Source organism: Nyctereutes procyonoides, unplaced genomic scaffold (assembly GCF_905146905.1).
Source record: "Nyctereutes procyonoides isolate TBG_1078 unplaced genomic scaffold, NYPRO_anot_genome, whole genome shotgun sequence".
Taxonomy (NCBI): Eukaryota; Metazoa; Chordata; class Mammalia; order Carnivora; family Canidae; genus Nyctereutes; species Nyctereutes procyonoides.
This window is the reverse complement of record NW_026575120.1, coordinates 38783694-38807578: the sequence shown is the minus strand read 5'-3', so window position 1 is coordinate 38807578 and position 23885 is coordinate 38783694. Positions and strand designations below refer to the sequence as shown.

The 23885-nt window shown below is 36.1% G+C and overlaps 1 protein-coding gene across 1 annotated transcript in view; it reads right to left on the bottom strand.

Annotated features, from left to right (window-relative positions):
- CNTNAP2 (contactin associated protein 2) overlaps nt 1–23885 on the bottom strand; it is a 1382004-nt gene that overhangs the window by 1117583 nt on the left and 240536 nt on the right. Inside the window, exon 4 of the mRNA XM_055334793.1 lies at nt 18278–18425. Within this exon, the coding sequence (XP_055190768.1) occupies nt 18278–18425 (148 nt within the window). The remainder of the gene's footprint in view (nt 1–18277; nt 18426–23885) is intronic.

Sequence of the window (23885 nt, the reverse complement as noted above, 5' to 3'; positions counted from 1 at the left end):
TAGAATAATTTTATGAACAATTTGTCATGAGAATTCTGATATATCAATTTGAATTTTAATAATCCTCGTGTAATGCTCACTCAACAACATTACTACAATCCTCCAAAATTAAAAATTAAAGTGACATATTAAATGGCATGGGATAGTTAAGTCAGCATTTTAATACAGAGATTATTGGTTCAGCAGCCCCCCTCCCCTATCCATGGAGGATACATTCCAATATCCCTGATGGATGCTTGACATAGCAAATAGTGCTGAACTCTATATATGTTTTTTTTCCTCTATATACACACCCATGATAAAGTTTAATGTATAGATTAGGCACAATAACAGATTAACAATAATCAATAATAAAATAGGACAATCAGAACAATACATTGTTATAAACTGCAATAAAAGTTATATGAATATGACCTCTCTGTGTCTGTCTCTGTCAAAATATTTTATTGTACTGAACTCATATCCTTAATCTGGTGATGATATGAGATGATAAGATGCCTTTGTGATGAGGTGAAGGGTGGTGAATGACATAGCATGGCGACACAGTGTTAGGCCACTACTGACCCGAGGATATGTCTGGGGAGCCGTCTGCTTCTGAGAGTGGCTGACCTCGGGTACCTGACACTGAGGATAAAGGGGGGACTACTGTACTGCTACTTTAACATGTCCATGTTCAAAAGGCATAAGTGCTATATTTAAATCCACTGAAGGACATCTGTTGAAGATTGAGAGCAGTGTTATTAACAGACATAGGTTTTGTATTAATTTTAATGTCCCCTTCTCTTTTTCTTTCCATCTCTCACTTCACTCTTCATATCTTTCTCCATCAGCAGTTGCTATAATTTTCAACTTACACACCCCCTTCCTCTCCTATGAAGTTAAAATAATCGTGCAGATATTCTGAGGAGTCAGAATTGTGACATAAGACTATTTCTCATGATGTTGATGGCAATGATTTACTGAATTTATGGTATTCTTTACAAATACGTCAGTTTTTAATTATTTATGGCCAACTGAATCATAACTATCAGATATTTTGCATTCCATTACTGTTTTCCATCTGACTTAATTCACTACTTAAAGGTAGCTTAAGAAGGAATATTCTCTGGGCACCTGGATGGCTCAGCCAGTTGAGCATCAGACTCCAGGTTTCGGCTCAGGTCATGATCTCAGGGTCCTGAGATCAAGCCCTGCATTGGAGGATCTGCACTCGGGGGGGGGGGGGGGGTCTGCTTCCACCCTTTCTCTCCCTATGCCCCTTCCTGTCTATTCCCCATGCTCTTTCTCTCTGAAATTAATTAATTAAAAAAAAAAGAATGAATATTCTGGACCTCACTGGACTCAATATACTTCTTCATAGGTCCACTGAGTTTCCTTTTCATCTTACAGGAAAATTGAGCATGTCATCGACTCCTCACCCTTTATTAAGTATCAATAAAATTCCCACAGGCGTAAAGGAGTCCTAGTATGTCCCATACCTGTGGTTGCATAATTATCTTCTAGTGTAAACTGCTGAGCAATTAGTTATTTCTTCCAAACTTCCTACATATTTCATGAATAGAATAGGGACTCATCCTTTCAAAAGTCTCTATTATACTCAAAGCAGAATGTTCAGCCCAACACCTACCTATTGACTGAATTCTAATAGAAATGAATACATACATGTTAACTTTGATGTATTAGATGAGAAAAGGACAGAACTCAATACTAAAGATACAGCAGGGTTCTGCTACCTGTTCCTTATGGGGGGGGGGGGGTTCTCAAAAAAAGACATTTCTCTTTCTCAGGGAGCTCTAACTTCCTTAACTGCAAAATTAAGATCTGGTCTAGGTCATACCCAAGAGGTTTGCTGACTAAACATTTGCAGGCTGCATGACTCTTGTTTTCTACTCTTCTTCAATGTCAATCATTTCAGAGAATCTCTTGTCTAAGTCCTGGAAATTACATTTTGTCATGAAGGCCAGTCCTTCTAGAAAATGATTATTACTCTGTATGTTCTGTATGAACATTAAGACCCATTTTTGATGCTTAATTAATGTTTAAAGCATGTTTCCTTATGAAGTAAAGAACAGATGTTGGATAATAAAATTCATCTCAGAGCTAAGAACCTAAGAAATAAATGAACAGTTACTAAATAATCCTATGTGCTATCCACGAGTACTAGGATGTGTGAACAACAGTAACAATAATAATAATGGCTAATATATTTATGACTGCTTACCTTAAGCCAGCCATTGTGTTAAGCACTTTAGATTTATTATTTCATTGAATCCCCATGACAAAACTATGGAGTGGGCATTATTACTCCCATTTTGAGGGGGAAGAAATGGGGATTTGGAAAACTTAAGCAACCACCGCAAATCACCCATTAAATAAACTTGGCATTTGCTTTAGATTTCACTGAAAGAGCCATCTCCTTTCATTATATCATACTGTTTACCATAAAGGAGAATGCCCTTCAAAATACAGTTAACACAAATAATCCCTGCGTATGCATATTGTGTTCAAAGCTCAAAAGTGACATTGTGAATCAAATTTTTGCAAATAAATGCTAAATATGTCAAAGACACAAAATCACCCATGCCTCTTTGCAATATTAGAGACTAAAGAAAATAGGGATCCCTGGGTGGTGCAGTGGTTTGGTGCCTGCCTTTGGCCCAGGGTGCGATCCTGGAGACCCGGGATCGAATCCTGCGTCAGGCTCCCTGCATGGAGCCTGCTTCTCCCTCTGCCTATGTCTCTGCCTCTCTCTCTCTCTCTGTGACTATCATGAATAAATAAATAAAATCTTTAAAAAAAATAAATAAAAATAGAGACTAAAGAAAACAAATCATTTTATGTGAAAATTGATGGCTTATCATTTAAAGTAGGAAAAAAGGTATCATGCTTAAGATATACTTTTTACCCTTTCTGATCTAAAGATTGTGCCTTCTCTGTTTTTCTTATAAATAGTATATTTATTCTTCATATTATTACTGACATATACAATCTAGATAATATTCAAAGAGAGATAAATTTTAAAATATAAATCACAATAATACAGAAATATTATACTGTTTCTTTTCATAAATCATTTACAATATAGTTTTTGGGGTATTTAATATGATATTATTAATTCTATACATACCACAATGCACAGCTTTACTATTAGAAATTTGAACACTGGGAATCCCTGGGTGGCTCAGCAGTTCAGTGCCTGCCTTCAGCCAGGGCATGATCCTGGGGTCCTGGGATCAAGTCCCACATCAGGCTTCCTGCATGGAGCCTGCTTCTCCCTCTGCCTGTGTCTCTGCCTCTCCCTCTCTATCTGTGTCTCTCATGAATAAATAAATAAATCTTTAAAAAAAGAAAAAAGAAATTTGAACACTAAGTAAATTAACTATCTAGCCTCATATATTTTTCCAATACAATCACTGTTTTCTCTTTTGAGGTAATGACTTATTGGTAAACCATCCAACAGGTTCCCAATTGATTCAAATGCCCAGGAGTACCTGAAAAGCAGTAGAGAACTACACTGAGCTTGGGAAGGGAGGGCGCGTGGATGGTGGACAGTAAATCTCAGAGACAAATACGTGTGGACACATTTAATGACACTGAAAAAGACCCTAAAATGTTGCTACCCCTGCTTGTGCTCGTTCTCTCTCTTTCTCTGTGTCAAAAAAATAAATAAAATCTATAAATAAATAAATAAATCGGTCTAAGGAAAAAAAAAAAAGTCCTTGATTTAAAAAAAAGACATTCCCATTCTTTCCTTTACCCTCGAAAAAGGGATCAAATAGCCTACGCACAAACACACACCCACAAATCAATTTTGAGGTCAGGATTACTCACAAGTAAGTGAGTAATCTGAACCAGAAGGAAACCGCCTCAAGATATCCAAACAGCTCTGACTTGGTCAATTCACTTAAAAGCAATAAAAAAGTCAGTCAAACCAATTTAATGACAGCACCCACTATAGAAATTGTTTGAACTTCTACGTAGAGCATGGTTTTATACTGTCTAAAAGTTATACTCTACTTTATATATATCTGAATAAAAATGACCAAGATGATACAATGATTTTATCCACAAAATCCGAAAAGCATTCATTCATTTGTATCCCTTCGTTCCATTTCCTACCATAGCCCTATGAGGTAGGGAGGAGGAAAATGCACAGCATTTCATATGGATTAGAAAGACCCTAGATGGATTACTGAACGCATTCACTGGGTCATGTGGTGTCATGTGGTGTTACATGGCCAAAGGAAGTGTTATGAAAAATGCAAAACCAGGCCTTCCTTCTCTCCTTAATAGTAGGCATAGAGTTCTTTGAAAAAGAAGCTGAGAAGTGTAGCAAAGCTTATTTTACATATTTATCTCCTCTCTTTTAGAGAAAATCAGCCTTCACATTATACCTTAAAGGTCAATGTTTCTCAAATCTAAATGGAATGTGCTAAACAATATGAATTTGCATTCTATTAGCAAAGCACATTCTATAACATTTCTTTTTTTAACTATTGGCAAATGCAAAAGGCAAAGGAACAACCGTATAAATAATATTCAGCCTAAACTGTGTGGAAGATCTAGTCAATCTGATCTTAATCCCAAATATAAATTCACATTAAAGAAAATGCAAAATTAACTAAAGAAGAATACAGAGCCAAGCTGATCCTAATTGAAAAGACGATATAAAATATGGCAGAGTGTCAATGAATTGGCAACTTAAAACAGCTTATATTTTTAAAATGTGTAAAAATTTTTGCACGATTCTCCACAAATAGCAAAGATAAAAGATACAAGAATCCAGGGGGGTCATTTCTCTTGCAATATTTATGCTAATAAGATGATACAGGAGTTTCTACCTCCAGTATATACACAGAGATCTGTAACTATGAGCATACTATAATACCATGATTATCACCCTTATCAATACGAAGTCTTAGGAAATCTCCACATGCACACAGCAGGCACTAAAATATAGATTAAATGAAAACTAAACATTGATTCTTACAATGTGTCTATTTTTTTTTATTTCATAGTGCCCAGCAATATAGCAGTCCAATGACCAAGTGACAAGTACGATCCATACAAGCAGTTCCCACCAAGGGGCAATGTTGCCCCCCACAGAAGACATTTCTTAATGTCTGGTGTCTATTTTGGTCTTCACAACTGGACAAGGAGTGATGTACGACTAGCATCTAATGGGTAGAGGCCAGTGATGCTGCTGAAGATTCTACACTGAATGTCCTCTTGCCCCAGTGCCCAGCAATGAATTGTCTATCCGGCCAAAAACATCACATGTCATGGATGAGAGACCTTGCGAAAGTCCAAAATATGATTTGTCTTAAAAATTATTTTATTTTGGAAAGAACAAGAGCAAGAATAGAGAATAAAAGGATAATAAGTGGCACAAATCATAAAAACAAGAGGTGAGGGGATCTCGAGTGATTATGGAAGGTCATGGGAGAGATGCGAGAGATTCTGTTGCCATGCTAAGTGGCTGTTGGACAGTCCAGAATGAGTCTACATTGTTGGTTGACAGAGGAAAAAAATAATAATACATTTTCCAGTCATTCTATGATCTTGAATTCAGAGAAATGCTTTGTAGAACAGTTCTAAATGAATGTGTGTGGTGTTTTACCTGAAACATTGTTGAAAAAAGCTCATCTGAAAAATGAATTGAAACCCCCTATTCTATCCTACCCCTCAGATATGCTTCTCGCTTCTCACTGGGGTTTTCTGTACCATTACTGAACTTGTTTTTTGATTGTTGACTTTAGAACTGGTAAATACAATTTATTTCTGGTCAACAAAAAAGCAGATGGACACAACTTATCTAAATTTGGAGTAGAGTTTAACAGAGTGGCTGTTAAATCAATTGTGCTCAAACACTTACGGTGAGTGATCTCAGTCAGATTCTCATCTTGTCCTTTACAACGTGGAAAAACCTTCTAAAATGATTCAAGAAAAGGAATTATCTTTTCTATATAAGCACAATGTCATAGGAAATAAAATTCTCCCCACCCCCAACTATAACATTTACATTTTAAACTAAGTGTAAGAAGTCACTGGCCCATCTCGCCCATTCTCTAAATTCATTTTGCATGATGCACAAATATGGCTGACACAGCAGGTTCAAAATAGTACAGACCACTAAATAGTTAATAAACAGTAGGTTGATAGCAGGATAGAAAGAAAAAAAATGTTGCATGAGGCTTTACAATGCTGTTGATTTCACTAAGGCTAGTAATTACTACAAGCCATGTAGTGATATTACAATCAGATGGGTAAATCAGATTTATACAAATAACAATCCTAGCCAGAGACCAATATTGTCAATAATTTCAAGAAAAAAGCAATCACAAGGCTGTAGTATGGGGTCTAAAATTAAGGTCCAGTATTATGTGTACCCTGGGCATCTGAGAAAAGTGCAGGTCTCAAGTGGCCTAACTAGAAGTTCCCCTTACAGCTCTGTTCCCAGGGTTGAGTTCCCCTAGCTAAAAATTTTCCCTTATTTCAAGGATCAGGCATAGTTCTGCTTACTCCTGAGCATTCAGGTCATGAAAAAAAATCTCCATTTAACACTTCAATGATCACCTAGCTTAGGAGTTATTCTCCGGGGAGTCATGTTCATAAATCCAAAGAAGCTAAATATGTTTACCATAAGCAACATAAATAGATTCATAACAGGAATGCCCAAAATATTCCATAGGACCTTCTTCTTAGAAAAGTTAATTATTTGGGAGTGGAGGGGGTGCAGTTATCAGTATCAGAAAGTTTATTACAAAGAGATTGGTCTAAGTTACTTGCCTTCTTCCCTAGGTTCATTCTCCCATTAACTAGAAGTGAAATGGAACAGACAGAAGGTTCTTTAACTCATCCCATCCACCAAAACAAGCATGAAGTCTGAAAAGACTAATATAATACTCTGGAGCATAAGAAAATGTCCATATATATTCCAATGACAATAGAAGTTTAAAAAAATTATGACAATTTTTTTCAATTGTAGGTATAAAATTCTGATACTAGTCTAACAGGAATAAAGTTATTAAATGTTTTTAAATGAGTGATTTTTAATCTTTAAGGGATATATCCAAATAATCTGCATTGCTGGAAGGTTGAAGTGAGCATACTAAATTATTATTTTATTATATGGTTACTTTTAATTGATGAGGACGGTAAGTGCCATCTTAAATATTTGCTCTTTTCTCCCTAGCTAAGCTAATTTAAATAGGTGATAATTAAGACTAACAACTCAAGAATAAAAGGTAATAAAAGAATCGCTTAGTATATATTTGCAGTGTTTTAAGTTTTACTTCTTTCCTCAACTCACGTTAATCAGGGATTATAAGTGAAATGTTGATGGACTCCATAACTGTAATTTTGATTTTCACACTCTTTGCAATCAACTAACATGTATAAGGTTTCACCTATATGTAAAAGGTAGTGAAAACATCTCAGGAGCTGGGGTTCCCGGAGGGAATGCTCTGACTGAGGTTGATAAACTCTCTATACCAAAATGCAAGAAAGCTTGAGTTATGCCATTTACAAGCTGTCCTTAAATGAGTGTATTATGACCACCAGTTCTTTAAATTTTCCTGTTGGACACGTGGGTTGTACAATACGGTTGATATATTTTTCTTGCTGAATATCCCCTTCTATATGTTCTCATAGTGAGAACCGTGGGCCAATTTTTATAGTCATTAGAATCTACAAAATAACATTTTCTGTAGGCCATCACTATGATTATAAGAAGTCCCTCTGGGTGGAGAAGAAAAGAAGAATTAGCCAGAGGAGAGAGGTATCAAATGACAGAGAAGGAGCAATGGTTCCCATTGTGATGAAGGATTTCTAGGTCTGCAGTTAACTCACTTATGCAAGTCACATAACCCCGTGGTTCTTGGTTTCCTCATTAGTAAAATAAGAGATTGTGCTGGTAGGCCTCCTGGGAACTTTTTAAAGTTCTTTTAGAGTATGCATACAACTCTTTGTTTTAATCAAAATGCCTTATTTGTAAACCATGCTGAAGCATGGTTATTTTTCATTATTTTATTCTAATCTTCAACCAGTTATCAGAACATGTGTATGCTTTATTTTAAAATGTATGTTTTTCTTGGAAAATTATTTTATGAAAAGAATTCTGAACTAATATTTACCATAAAAAATATATCATCTCTCATTCCACAACAGAAGTATACTGCTCCTCCTAATTCAGAACTGCAGACGGGTATGATTATGTGTTATTCTGTATCAATAATTTTGGTTTACTTTAAGTCATCACTGTTGATTTTATATGTTAGCTTAGAATATTCTTGAGGGTAATCACTGAAATTAGATTTTTGTAGTAAGCAATACAATGTGAATCTAACTCTAAATCAATGTCTAAGTAACTATTTCTCCAAAATATGAACTAGCTGTCATTTGTGACTGTCTTGTATCTAAGTAGAAACTTACTTATACTTACCATGTTTTCTCATTGAATAGACTCAATAGTAACTACTTTCCAAGTAAAAGAAATTACACTGGAAAAAAATAATGTAATGCTGGTAGCATGCATCTCCACAGACATGAAAAATGAGATTGTAATTCATTGTTTTTTTGTATCATAAATTTCCTTTCAATGCAAATGCCACCCTCAAATGTCAATCCCGGAATGAGACTCACCAAGTATCTATCTGACTTTTTATTGTATAAAATGACAATAACGCATTATCTTATAATACTTATACCTTTAAATTTACATTGCCAAGTAAGTCAAAAGCGTAACACAAATGACTCAGTTTATTTTTCACCATCTCAAAAATATTTCTCACCTGCTACAATAATCTTCAGTTGCTGCATTATTACCATCAAGGTGAGCCACAATTAGATATAGAGATAATCTTTCTATTACAAAGTATTCCAATTCCAGTTTGAAATACAAACTATTTTTCAAAGAAGTATATGTGAAGAATATATCTGCTTCAATTGAAGTTCCATTTCCCTTAATGACAAGAGAAGTTCTAGTTATAACATATCAAATTTATTTTTTATCTACTTGCGTATAAGAATAGAGCATGTCCTTCATATATAACGTACTACCATGACAATGTTAATTATCTCTTTACCATGTAAACTTGGCTTCGATAGCTATTAAATCTAGTTTTATATTGATTTGCTTTTATTTTCACATTAATCTAGGTATAAAGTCCAAATTAACTAATAAAAGTGATATTTTTGCTCTGATGATAAGCAATTTACATATTTATAATTCAGCAAGAAGCCTCATGAAATTGTGATTGAAAATAATCTTAAATAGAAATAACACAAGGTCTTGAAACACCGAAATCAAAAACAAATACTAAATTCTTTGCTTTATAGGACTCTTTTGGAACATCTATGAATACAGTCAGTTCAGCAAGTCTTTCAACACTGTACGCAGTGCATCTATAGCACCATTCAATATGATGCAACAGAATCATACCCTGTTCAAGTAATGAAAGAATCTATCTAGCATCAAAGAGCAATCAATTTTCATGGGAGGAGTAAATTAGGCCTGCATCGTTTACATCTGATATTAGCTCAGTTCAGCAAATATTACTTGCGTACAATCTGATCATTGACAGGATGCCAATAATAAATACGGTAACTGTGTCTGCCCTCTCCCCCAGCATCTCACACTCTGCTATATTTTGGAATACTATGATAAAGACTTCATTGGAAATATTCATACAGTGTAATGGGTGTTAAAAAATGTGGTTCATTCTGGATATTCAGAGAAGTCTTCTTGTTGAAAGTTGCATCTTAACTGAATCCTAGAAGATAAGAGACTAAGGAGGTGAAGAGTAGAGAGGATATTGTGGTTGGAGAGAATATCCTGGACAAAAGCATGTCAAATACGCAGAGCATGTCCTGGGAAACAGGAATAATTTGTATTATTGGAGCACAGAGTGCAACATGGAAATGAGAGGATGTAAGACTGCAGAGGTAACAGGAAGGGCACTATATTTCAAGCTAACACCTTGGACTTTAGGCAATGTAGCACCATTAAAATGTCTTAGCCACAGGTATGATATGGTCAGATTTGCACTTTAGATTTAAAATTAGCAAAATGCTTCTTCACAAATAGAATTCAATAAATGCTAGTGGTATTGGTGAGTCAGTGTCACAATATATTGATCCCCAAGCCAAACAATAAATCTTTTACTTCATGTGTGTGTGTGCACGCATGCATGTGTAGAACACAAAATATAAGTAACTGGGACTCTTTTATATTACACAAAGTTAAATATGTAATTTAAATAAGAAAACTTGAGTAGACTTCCAAAACCACCTATTTCTCTGCCCAGCTAAATTGATCTAAACAGAAATTCTTAGTAATTTTAGTGACTTCAGGTGTTTTCCAAAATTTATATCCACCCAGAAACTCTAAACATGGCCTTATTTGGATATTTATTATATCTTTTCAGATATAATTATTTACTTTAAGATTAGGTCAACCAAAGCTAGAGGCATCAGAATTCTGGACTTCAAGTTCTATTACAAAGCTGTGGTCATCAAGACAGGGTGGTACTGGCACAAAAACAGACACAGAGATCAATGGAACAGAATAGAGAATCCAGAAATGGACCCTCAACTCTATGGTCAACTAATCTTCAACAAAGCAGGAAAGAATATCCAGTGGAAAAAAGACAGTCTCTTCAACAAACGGTGTTGGAAAAACTGGACAGCCACATGTAGAAGAATAAAACTAGACCACTGTTTTACACTGTACACAAAAATAAACTCAAAATAGATGAAAGACTTAAATGTGAGACAGGTATCCATCAAAATCCTAGAGGAGAACACAGGCAACAACCTCTTTGATCTTGACCACAGCAACTTCTTACTAGACACATCTCCAGAGGCAAGGGAAACAAAAGCAAAAATGAACTACTGGGATTTCATCAAGATAAAAAGTTTCTGCACAGCAAAGGAAACAATCAACAAAACTAAAAGGCAACTGACAGAATGAAATAATATACCTGCAAATGATATAACAGATAAAGGGCTAGTGTCCAAAATCTATAAAGAACTTATCAAACTCAACACTCAAAAAAATAAAAAAAAATCCAGTTAAGAAATGTGCAGAAGAAATGAATAGATATTTCTCCAAACATACAAATGGCTAACAAAGACACATGAAAAAATGTTCAGTATCATTCAGCAACAGGGAAAATAAAAATCAAAACCACAATGAGATACTATCTCATAATGGTCAGAATGGCTAAAATTAACAATTCAGGGAACAACAGATGGTGGTAAGGATGTGGAGAAAGGGGAATTCTTGTACACTGTTGGTGGGAAGGCAAACTGGTACAGTCACTTTGGAAAACAGTCTGGAGTTTCCTCAAAAAGTTAGACTCTTTGCTCTATCACCCTACTATCACCCTACCTACTAGATATTTATCTGAAGGATACAAAAACAGTGACTTGAAAGTGCACATGCACCCAGTGTTTATAGCAGCACTATCCAAAATAGGCAAAATATGGAAAGAGCCCAAATGTCCATGGACTGATGAATGGATAAAGGTGTGGGATATATATACAATGGGATACTATTCAACCATCGAAAAGAAATCTTACCATTTCCAACCACATGAATGGAACTTGAGGGTATTATGTTAAGTGACAAGTCAGAGAAAGACAAATACCATATGATCTTACTTATATATGGAATCTTTTAAAGATTTTATTTATTTATTCATGAAAGAAACAGGGAGAGAGAGAGAGAGACAGAGACATAGGCAAAGGGAAAAGCAGGCTCCATGCAGGGAGCCTATGTGGAACTCGATCCCGGGACTCCAGGATCATGCCCTGGGCCGAAGGCAGATGCTAAACCATTGAGCCACCCAGGGATTCCCCTTGTATGTGGAATTTAAGAAACAAAACAGTCGAACACAGGGGAAAGGAAAGAAAAATAAAGCAAGATAAAACCAGAGAGGGCGGAAAAGCATAAGACACTCTTAACAATAGAGAACAAACTGAGGGTTGCTGGAAGGGAGGTGGGTGGGGGGATGGAGTAAATAGATGATGGGCATTAAGGATAGGTCATAATGGATTAGGGTGGATCTTAAATCCAATGAATGGTATCCTTATAAGAGGGCCATGTGAAGATACAGACTCTAAAAAACAGAGAAAAGAAGGCCGCATGAAGACACAGACCCTGACACACAGAGGGGAAAAAGGCCTTGTAAAAGTGACGACAAACACCAGAAAGATGCACAAACATGTCACAGAGCACGAAGGATCGCCAGCAACCGCCAGAACTCAGGTAGACAAATGAAACAATTTCTCCCTCTGGACTTGTAGAAGGAACCAATTCTCCTAACACCTTGATTTCAGACTCCTGACCTCCAGAACTGTAGCTGAACAAATCCTGTTGTCTGACACCACACAGTCTGTGGTGCTTTGCTAAGACACCCTAAGAAACCAATACATATATACAGGTCAGGACCTCTGGCCCAGGCAGCATGGGAACAGCGCACGGCATTCTGTGGTCCCTGTTAGAGGATAATTTCACTTGCACAGCATGGAAAGGACAAAACTCTGTCCTCCTATTTGTCCTTGGCTTCTCTTGACACTTTTTCCTGCCTTAGTCTGGTGCTTACTTTTCCACCATGATTTGCACTGGGTGATATATCTAGGCCTTATTGATTATCCATCCAAACTGAAGGCATATACAAAAATTAGTTTAGTTGTATGTACCTTGGTTTTTCCCAAGGCACTGTCCTTACGCTTATGAAGACTGATTAAAAGCTAATATAGTATTTATCGTCAACAATGCTACTGTTTCCATCAGTACACCGTGCAGGGCTTCTGTAAAATGAATGTTTGAGTACTGCAGTCATAAATGATTCTAAGAAATTATTAGGCTGAGACTTCTCCCTTTGGCTTCATGTAGTCCCTCTGATATGGAGTAAGAAGATTAGCATTGGTGTTTTGGGAGAAGGTTTACTGAGTCAGAAGACGTGGGGAATATCTCTAAGTTTTAAAAATAACAGCATGCACTTGATTCAACTAAACTTGAGGGAAAACCAAATGTAGAGGGAGCAGAATAATTTAAAATGAGTTTAGATTCATTGAAATGGGAGCTCATACTATCAAGACAAGTCAGGAAACAAACAGCAGAAGCCCTAAAGGCTTCAGAGTAGTGGCCTGGAACTAACCTTCTCCACCTGGAATAAAGTGAACTTTTTATTTGCAACCTTGAGAAGTACCAAATTTCTCAGGTGACAAAGTGATCACAGAAGAACTGCACAGAGGAAAGATGACAAACACAAGGGGAATTGCAGGAGCCACACATTCCAACAAAAGCAGTGCTCATGCTGAGATGTCTCCCTAAGTTCTTCCAGCAAAATTTGAAGTAAAAGAAGTTCAGCCCCATTCCCTAACCTGGAACTTCAAGACAGACCTCAGATAAATCCTCTAAAGGGTTTCAAGAAAGATGAGAGTCCATTTCCCTCTCTCACAGGAGTGATTGAAGCCTAGTTTCTCCTTGCTGGGACCCTAGCGTACACAGTGCTAACTCTTTAGAGAGCAAAACGGAAGGGTGTTTCTGACTTTTCGACCTCAAATATACACAGTTCTCTTTCTCATTGAAAAATCAAAGTTCTTGACACAGTAGCTCACGAAGGTAAAAAGAAAACAAACAAACAAACAAACAAACAAACAAGTGGCCATCTTCTAAGGGTCCACTCTAGTCTGAATTCCAGTACACGTAAATTTAAACCACAGTACCTTTAGGAAAGTTGTCCGTCACAAATATGTTTAATGTGTATTTTTTTTAATGTATAAATGTGTATTTTTCTTGGAAAATATATAAACACAATTGGCATTCTTCAAAAACAGATAAATAAAAATAATCTAAACTGGACATTAGTTAGGAAAATGGGCCAGTTAGGCATCTGCTCAAAGAAATGACTAGTTACCAACTCTTTTTGACAATAAAGAGTGTGTGCAGGATGATTAAATCATCATTCTCCAAATGAAGGGGGAAAAAATCTGAGAATGCCATTTAAAAAAAATAAATGCTGTAGGTTCTTTAAACTATAAAAGAACATGGAAGAAAAATAAGAAGCGCAACCAACGCGGTAGCCCAGCAGCTGTACTATTTATTTATTTATTTATTTATTTATTTATTTATTATTTATTATTTTATTTTTATTTTATTTATTTTTTTAGCCATACTATTTAAATACAAATTCAAGTGAATTAAAATTAAACATAATTTAAAATTTGGTTCCTCAGTTGTCTCCGCTACATTTCAAGTGCTCAACAGCCAAACGTGACTAGTGGACTACAGCAGGGCAAGGGCATTTACATCATTGGTTAAAATTCAACTGAAGAGCACTGCTCTAGAGCTATTTTTGTAACTTTTCCCCACTAAAATGACATTGATACTTGCATAGTTTCCTGTCCCTGCTATACAAATTACCCCAAACTTGGTGGCTTAAAACAACAGCTCTGTTCTCTCATTGTTTTGGAGGCCAGAAGTCCCAAATTAGTTTCACTGTGTTCAAATCAATGTGTCAGCAGGAACTCAGTTCCTCTGGAGGCTCCAGGGAGAATCTGCCCTTCTCCTCTTCCAGCTTTTGGTGGCTGTTGACATTCCTTGACTTATAAACATATCACTATTTCTGTTCCACAGTCACAGAGCTCGCATTTTCCTGCCTGTGAAGTCTCTCTGTGCCCACCTCTCAGAGAAATAGAACCCACTGTAATTAGAACGCCCTTGGAAAATTCGGGATCATCTCCCAAGGTCACGATCATTAACTTAATCCTATCTGCAAATACTCTGCCTAATTAAGTAACACGTACAGTTCCAGGGCCCATTATCCAACTTACTACAACCAACCACAGTGGTATTTTTCAACTTCCATTGTACTCCATTTTATTTTATTTATTTTTTATTTTTTTTCCATTTTATTTTATATTGCCAACTCTTCATTTACTCCACTGGCACCTACTGGTATAATGTTAATAACCTTTTCTTAAAGTGTAAGATTCCCTCCCACCACCACCCAGAGAGGCTTCTACACTAGAAAAGCCTAGCTTCCTATTTAGCTTCATATCTTCATATATATATATATATATATATATATTTTTTTTTTTTTTTTTTTTTTTTTTTTTTTTCCCCATTCCATCTTGTGATTGCCAAAGCCCGGGCTAAATGGAGAAGGCCTCAATAGCACTAGTTCACAAGGTAACAAATCCACTTGCAATGACTGTTGACTGCGCTGTCCTGTGTTAAGCCATACCTGACTCATCCCACACAATTGGCCTTTGGGCAAGCTGCATCTGCCCTTATATTGAAATCTAAAGTAACTCCATTGGGGCAGCCCAGGGGGCTCAGTGGTTTAGCACCGCCTTCAGCCCAGGGCCTGACCCTGGAGAGCTGGGATCGAGTCTCATGTCGGACTCCCTGCATGGAGCCTGCTTCTCCCTTTGCCTGTGTCTCTGCCTCTTTCTCTCTGTCTCTCATGCATAAATAAATAAAATCTTTAAAAAAAATAACTCCATCGGTAGTGTTGGCTTTAAAATTATTATTTTTAAAGAAAGCCATCTCAAAAGTAAGACAACATGTCTGGATATTGTAACAAGAATAAAAGAGAGAGAGAGAATTGTCTATAAAAACTACTCAAAAACAATTAGAAAATATATAAATAAAAGACAACCCAGTTAAAAAACAAAAACAGGGAAGGGTCTTCAACAAACACTTCAAAAAAAAAAGAGGGTATGTAAATGAACAAGAATAACCTCTGTAAAAATCAGGAAATCATTCACTAAAACTAAAATGAGATAATGAACACCTACCAGAATGGCTAAAACCTTCAAATCAATATTAAGTGCCTAAATTTGTGAAGCAGCAGGAATTCCAGCTGTGGAAGTCTAAGTTGATACAACCACTTTGGAAAAAATTTTATCATCATTGACAAAAGTTAAACATACGTATATCCTAGCTTAGTATTACCCTACTCTAAGCCAACAGCCCCAAAGAATGTTTATAGCACTTCTACTAAAATAACCAAACACTGGAACAATTCAAATGTTCATTAATATAAAATAATTGTAGACTATTCATACAGTAGAATAAGAGTGTCAATGAAAATAATCAAGTACCTTCAACAACAGTGTGAATAAGTCTTACAATTATTAGTTTGAAGAGAAGAGGTCAGATGGGAAAAATATATATTTTAGGATTCCATTTTTACAAAACAAAAAAATGTAAAACTAATCTATGAGGATAAAAATCAGGTTTATTTTTACCTTTAAAAAAAGCAGTAGTAACTGGGAGGGGTCCTGATGGGTGCTTCTAAGGTGTCAAGAATCCAAGGTAGATTCTTTTATTGACTTAAGTGATGCTCACATTGTTTTTCATTTTGTTGGAATTAAGGAGTAGGAAAGTAGAACAATAGTTGTGAGCTCTGGCGTTGTACCAGACTCACTGGTTTTTGTTTTCGGTTCTATCACTCAGGCAATGTGTCTCTGGGTGAATTTTTAACTTTCACTATTTTTACCCTAATAAATATTACTATATTAATTGTCCCACCTTGTCTCCCATTAGCATCTTTTCCTTATTCATTGTGGTATTACTAACATTCAGCATATTTCATGACACATAAAAAGTTCTCAGTAAGTAATTATTAATAAAATAAATTACACACATCATGGCTTCCATGAAGAGTATTACAAATTTTTCATTTACTGAAAGCTGAACATGCTCCTTAGAAAATCCATCATGCAGAGAAAAGATACCACATTTTGTCTTGGTCTTTCCAATGTGCTGACAGTTAGAATATGTGTGAATACAGAGTTCTGTATCCATAATGCCCAGACCACATGGCGAGAATCCAAATTTATGTCAAGGCTCATCTTAGGCTTCTCCTAACAGGTTAAATCTTCCTCCTGAAGATCTACATTGTCCCAAAGAACCAAATCTCTATGCCTCTCTATTCATTATCTTTTCTATAATAAACTGATAACCAAATAAAATAAACAACTCTAGAATTTTTAAATGATCCCCATGGCTTCTTTGTAGTAAGTAACCAGTTCAGTCTGTACTGTTGCCCATGAATAAATAAATATGATTTGGTTATCATGACAGCTATTATTTTCACTAATCTCTCTAACTAATTTGTACAGAGATGACAGCTTTAGATATATTTTTATTATAAACTACCAAATGTTTGGTTAATTTTAAAAAGCTTGCCAGTAGGTCATTGGCCATCTTCTGGTTATAGTGAATTATTATTTTTATGGATCTATAGGAAGGATAGGGGATAGACTAATAGCAGACTCCTAGGAGGAGGGAAATATTTTACCAGAGAATTCATGTTCTGAAACCAGTATTTGCAAATCATGTGTTTGCAGACTGAATCTGTACTAATCAGGGCCTCAAAATAGCTCAAACAATCTAATTCTGTGTTGGCACTGCCATCACAGAAGCAAATAAGCAAGGATAAATCTTTGGTAGATGAATCCATCACCAATTTTGGCCTGAAAGATATTCCGCAGATGAAGTTTGAAGAAACTAAGGTCATAGTTAAGAAGACGGAGAAGAAAAGGATAGGCATATAAGAGGGCTGTAAAGAAGAGAGAAAGACAGAAGAGGAGGGGAACACTACTGGTAAAAATTTGTAGTAGCAAGACAGAAGAGCTAAGATCCCCAAAAATCCATATATTAGAGTCATTAGACATATATATATATATATATATATATATATATATATATATAATGCATTTGAGAAATACAAAAAAAAAGAGTTTAAAACATGATTAAAAGAAAAGAATTGCTTTAGGTGACCAAGTCAGTTATTAAAAGGAGCAAATAAAACTCACATACATAAAATATCACTGACATTAAAACTTAGTGGTTAGCTTTAAAATGGTAAAAGATGAAACTGATGAGAATTGGAAGGCAGGTCTCAAGAATGCATTCAAAATCTATCACAAAGAGTCAAAATGATGGATAATACTATAAGTTTCTGCTTTTTAAATATTGCATAAGACTTTGGGCAACCTAACTAATAAGCTTTGTCATTTTAGTCTACTGACCAAAAATCACTTACCAAATACTTCACTTAAGGTATTTTTATATGTGTGTTTGTGTAAAGATGTAAAAATGTATTTATAACATACAAATAAACTTACATATTATCTATATATAACAACAAGGTAGTTTGCTGTCAGAGAAAGCAAGTAATGTTAAATAATCGCAAATAAACAAGTTACTGATTAAATGAAGATGACAAAATCCGCCACAAATTTCAATACTCACAATAAGAACAGCCATAGACTTCAATTCTGAGCCCAATGCGGCCTTCTCCATTCCAGTCCAGAGGTACTATGCGCACGTAGCGGGCAATAACTGGATGCTGTAAATCATGCCGAACCACACTGTCAGAGTTGATGTTTCCAGGAAATGCCTGCAAAAAAAAAAAAAAAAAAAAGGATTTAAAAAATTCAAGAAAAATGTACTTGGGAAACAATCACATTCTCTGTGTGGTAAAATAGAACTAAATTGTCTTATCAATGGCAGTGTTTTATTATTTCTACTATAAATAATTTGAACAAAGCTACTATACTTCCTTTTTTTGAAAGCGAGTCTGGTTTTAAGTGGAAACTAGGCCAAAATTTCTATGGGTCCTTTCAAAGGTGAAAATGCACATAAATTAGAAGAATGAAACACTATTGGGTACCCACTGCAGTATCCAGTAAATATTTAAACTATGAGTTCTAATATTTTGCATTTAAATTACAATTTTTCAGACTCCAACTATATTTCTTGCTTTTTCAAAATCTTCTCTATATTACCTTCCCATGCCATCATAATTTGAATTTTTTTTCAACATCAGTTCAATAAAAAGAACAACCGATTATGTTGTGCAAGTGGCCAGCATTTTCTACCTTTTATTTGCATAAACACATTTACAGAGTTTAGGAGTCAATCAGAAATGTGTCTCTTCTATATTTTTCATTACACAAGATTCTGTCAAAAGAGTGACTTCCCATAAACCTTATTTACATTGATAAGTTTACACTGTTTATGTTTTTTCAGCAGAGAACAAATGGATTTTCTCCGGGCATGGCTATCATTCATTCAGGAAACATTAGTAAAACATCAATTCCATAGTAAGTATCAAGCAAGATAATATGGGGGGCATAAGCTGTCTAAAGCCATAGACACTACACTCAAAATGATCACAATCTAATAATAGGGAAAATGTCAGTAATAAAATTATAATTCAAGGAAGATTGAAAGCAATTGACAATCATAATTTAGAAGATTTAAGGCAAATAAATGAAAATTACATGTTTGTTCCATTTTAAAGCTTTATTAAGATGTTATTTATTTGACAGAGAGAGCACAAACAGGGGGAGCAGCTGATAGAGGGAGAGGGAGAAGCAGGCTCCCCACTGAGCAGGGAGCCTAACATGGGGCTCAAAACCAAGACCCGGGCCCAAGGTAAATACTTAACTGACTGAGTCACTCCCATTTATTGCATTTGAGGATATACTTGCTGTGCCAGGTGATGGTATATAAATATTTATACCACTACTACCAAGTGACTCCTTTGGGCCTCTATCTCTGAGACATTTATAGTCTTTTGAGGCCTGAAAGAAAACAAAACAAAATAGTCTCCTATGTTTCTCCTCTACTCCAAAACTTCACTGACACCAGATGTGTGGGGTTTCCCACACATCAAGAAATGCTCCAATTCTCCATGAACACCAGCTAGAGGTCCTATAATTTAACTCAATTCTGATCACTATCTACTTGAAGATAGAGTCAATCCCACAGGTGAGGGGAGGAGTCCCACAAGACCACCTCACTTCAGATGCCAATCTCAAGTCTAATTTTTCACATCTGCTTCTGACAGACCGGCTATAAATAGGTTCCCATGATCCCCTTCTCAGTTCTGATTATTTGCTAGAAAGGCTCACAGAACTAAGAAAATCAGTTTACTTACTAAATTACTAAAATTACTAATTGCTTTATCGTAAAAGGATACAACTCAGCAATGATCAGAGAGAAGAGATGCACAGAGCAAGATACGTGGGAAGGGCTTAAAAACCTTCTCCAAGGGGTGCCACCCCCCCAGATCACCTACATATTGACCAGTCCAAAATACCTCCAAACACCAACTTCAGAGTTTTATGGAGGTGAAAGCATTAAATCATTGGCCATTGACGATTAAACTCTCCAGAAGTCTGGATGGTTCCATTGCTAACCAGACTCGCTTCTTGTGAGTATCTACAGGCTTTCCAAAAATCACCTCAAGCATAAACTCCACTGTGGTTCAAAGGATTCTATTATAAATAACAATAAAATAAATACCCATTTCACCTTTATTGCACTTATCACTTAAGAAAGTGTAAGGGCTTTAGGAGCTATGTGCCAGGAATGATGGACAAAGACCAAAAAGTATATTTCTTATTATAAGTCACATTAACATAGGCCTAAAATAATATGTGAAAAAAAATGCAAAAGGCAAGGCTGAAAGAAACTACAAAAGTGTACAATATAGGTAGTAATTTCTGTAATATTTGGAGTTCTAGGAAGACTATGCAAACAGAAAAAAAAGAGAGAGACTGTAGCTGGACAGGAGGGCAGAATGATGTTAGGGAGATAGAGGCAAGCAGAGTAGGGCACAGCAAAGAACAGATTATTCCTGGCTCAGAGAAGGAACTCAGGTCTAGGCCTTAAGACACTTGGGACCTAGATGTAGTCATGCTGACATTTTGTTCTGAATGCGTACTCTTCTAGGCCTCAATTATTTTTTTCCATTCCTTCTCCCTATGTCTCTCTCTCTCTCTCTCAAAAAAAAAAAAAAAAAAAAAAAAAGGCTTGGCTGGCTTATTTGCACAATCCGTTTTAGATCTAAAATTGTGCATGCCCTAAAAACATGAATTAAGCATATTCAAAAATAGGTATTAAGAGATATGTCTAATTGGAAGGAAGTGTGCATAGTGGAAAATCATCGTTGTTTTAGCAAGTTCTAATTATGGACAAAATAATCTAGCATGCAGTTTCTGAAAGAAATGATAGAATAAGAGCCACATTTTTAGGAGTTCCTGGGTGGTGGAAGATCATATTGGGGGCAAAAAGACTAGGAACCAGCAATTAAGGATCAATGTCAATGTGGTGGTAAGGGGAAATAAAAAATGCGATTAGTGCCCAACTAGGAGGTCTCCTGTTAATGTGGTTTTAGACCACATGGAGGATATGGAGGAAGGACTTGACAACAGCGGCAAAGCAGAAGTTGCTGAAGATTATCTGGAGGAAGGAGCTGAGGAAAGGAATGGCAGAGGCTCAGAGTACACCAAAGATCCTCCTGACCAAACGCTGCCTTCAGAACATAAGTACAGATGGCGGAGGAGTAGGGTCCCTAAGTCACCCATCCCCACCAACTTACCTAGATAACTTTCAAATCATCCTGAAAACCTATGAATTCAGCCTTAGATTTAAAGAGAAAACAGCTGGAATGCTACAGAGAGAAGACTTTGCACTTCTTTCAAGTACAACTTGTTTTTGGCCACTCTGCACTGAACAAAATGACTAGAAGGAAAAACTCACCACAAAAGAAAGAATCAGTCTTCTCTCCCATAGAGTTACAAAATTTGGACTACAATTCAATGCCAGAAAGCCAATTCAGAAGCACAATTATAAAGCTACTGGTGGCTCTAGAAAAAAAGCATAAAGGATTCAAGAGACTTCATGACTGCAGAATTTAGATCTAATCAGGCTGAAATTAAAAATCAATTAAATGAGATGCAATCCAAACTGGAGGTCCTAACAATGGGGGTTAATAAGTTAGAAGAATGAGTGAGTGACATAGAAGACAAGTTGATGGCAAGGAAGGAAGCTGAGGAAAAAAGAGAAAAACAATTAAAAGATCATGAGGATAGGTTAAGGGAAATAAATGACAGCCTCAGAAGGAAAAATCTATGTTTAATTGGGGTTCCAGAGGGCTCCAAAAGAGATGGAGGACCAGAAAGTGTATTTGAACAAATCATAGCTGAGAACTTCCCTAACTTGGGAAGGGAAACAGGCATTCAGATCCAGGAGATAGAGAGATCCCCCTACTAAAATTAATAAAAACCACTCAACACCTCGACATTTAATAGTAAAACTTGCAAATTCCAAAGATAAAGACAAAATCCTTAAAGCAGCAAGAGACAAGAGTTCCTTAACTTTATGGGAAGGAATATTAGGTTAACAGCAGACTTCTCCATAGAGACCTAGCAGGCCAGACAGGGCCGGCAGGATATATTCAGGGTCCTAAATGAGAAGAACCTGCAGCCAAGAATACTTTATCCAGCAAGGCTCTCATTCAGAATAGAAGGAGAGATGAAGAGCTTCCAAGATAGGCAGGAACTGAAAGAATATGTGACCACCAAGCCGGCTCTGCAAGAAATATTAAGGGCAACTCTGTAAGAGGAAGAGGAAGAGGAAGTCTAAGAGAACAACCTACAAAAACAAGGACTGAATAGGTATCATGATGACACTAAATTCATATCTTTCAAAGGTAACTCTGAATGTGAAAATGGGCTTAATGACCCCATCAAAAGATGCAGGGTTTCAGACTGGATAAAAAAGCAGGACCCATCTATTTGCTGTCTACAGGAGACTCATTTTAGACATAAGGACACCCACAGCCTGAAAATAAAAGGTTGGAGAACCATTTACCACTCAAATGGTCCTCAAAAGAAAGCAGGGCTTGCCATCCTTATATCAGATAAATTAAAGTTTATCCTAAAGACTGTAGTAAGAGATGAAGAGGGACACTATATCATACTTAAAGGATCTATCCAACAAGAGGACTTAACAATCATCAAAATTTATGCCCCGAATGTGGGAGCTGCCAAGTATATCAATCAATTAATAACTAAAGTTAAGACATACTTAGATAATAATACACTTATACTGAGAGACTTCAACACGGCACTTCCTGCAAATGACAGATTTTCTAAGCACAACATCTCCAAAGAAACAAGAGCTTTAAATGATACACTGAACCAGATGGATCTCACAGATATTTACAGAACTTTACGTCCAAACACAACTGAATACACATTCTTCTCAAGTGCACATGGAACTTTCTCCAGAATAGACCACATACCGGGTCACTTATTAGGTCTGATACCAAAAGATTGGGATAATACCCTGCATATATTCAGACCATAATGCTTTGAAATTAGAACTAAATCACAAGAAGAAGTTTGAAAGGATTTCAAACACTTGGAGGTTAAGGACCATCCTGCTAAAAGATGAAAGGGTCAACCAGGAAATTAAGGAAGAATAAAAAAGATTCATGGAAACTAATGAGAATGAAGATACAACAGTTCAAAATCTTTGGGATGCAGCAAAAGCAGTCCTGAGGGGGAAATACATCGCACTACAAGCATCCATCCAAAAACTAGAAAGAACTCAAATACAAAAGCTAACCTTGCACCAAAAGGAGTTGGAGAAAAAAACAGCAAATAGATCCTACACCCAGCAGAAGAAGAGAGTTAATAAAGATTTGAGCAGAACTCAATGAAATCGAGACCAGAAGAACTGTGGAACAGATCAACAAAACCAGGAGTTGGTTCTTTGAAAAAATTAATAAGATACAGAAACCATTAGCCAGTCTTATTAAAAAGAAGAGAGAAAAGACTCAAATTAATAAAATCATGAATGAGAAAGGAGAGATCACCACCAATACCAAGGAAATACAAACGATTTTAAAAACTTATTATGAGCAGCTATACGCCAATAAATTAGGCAGTCTAGAAGAAATGGATGCATTCCTGGAAAGCCACAAATTGCCAAAACTGGAACAGGAAGAAATAGAAAACCTGAACAGGCCAATAACCAGGGAGGAAATTGAAGCAGTCATCAA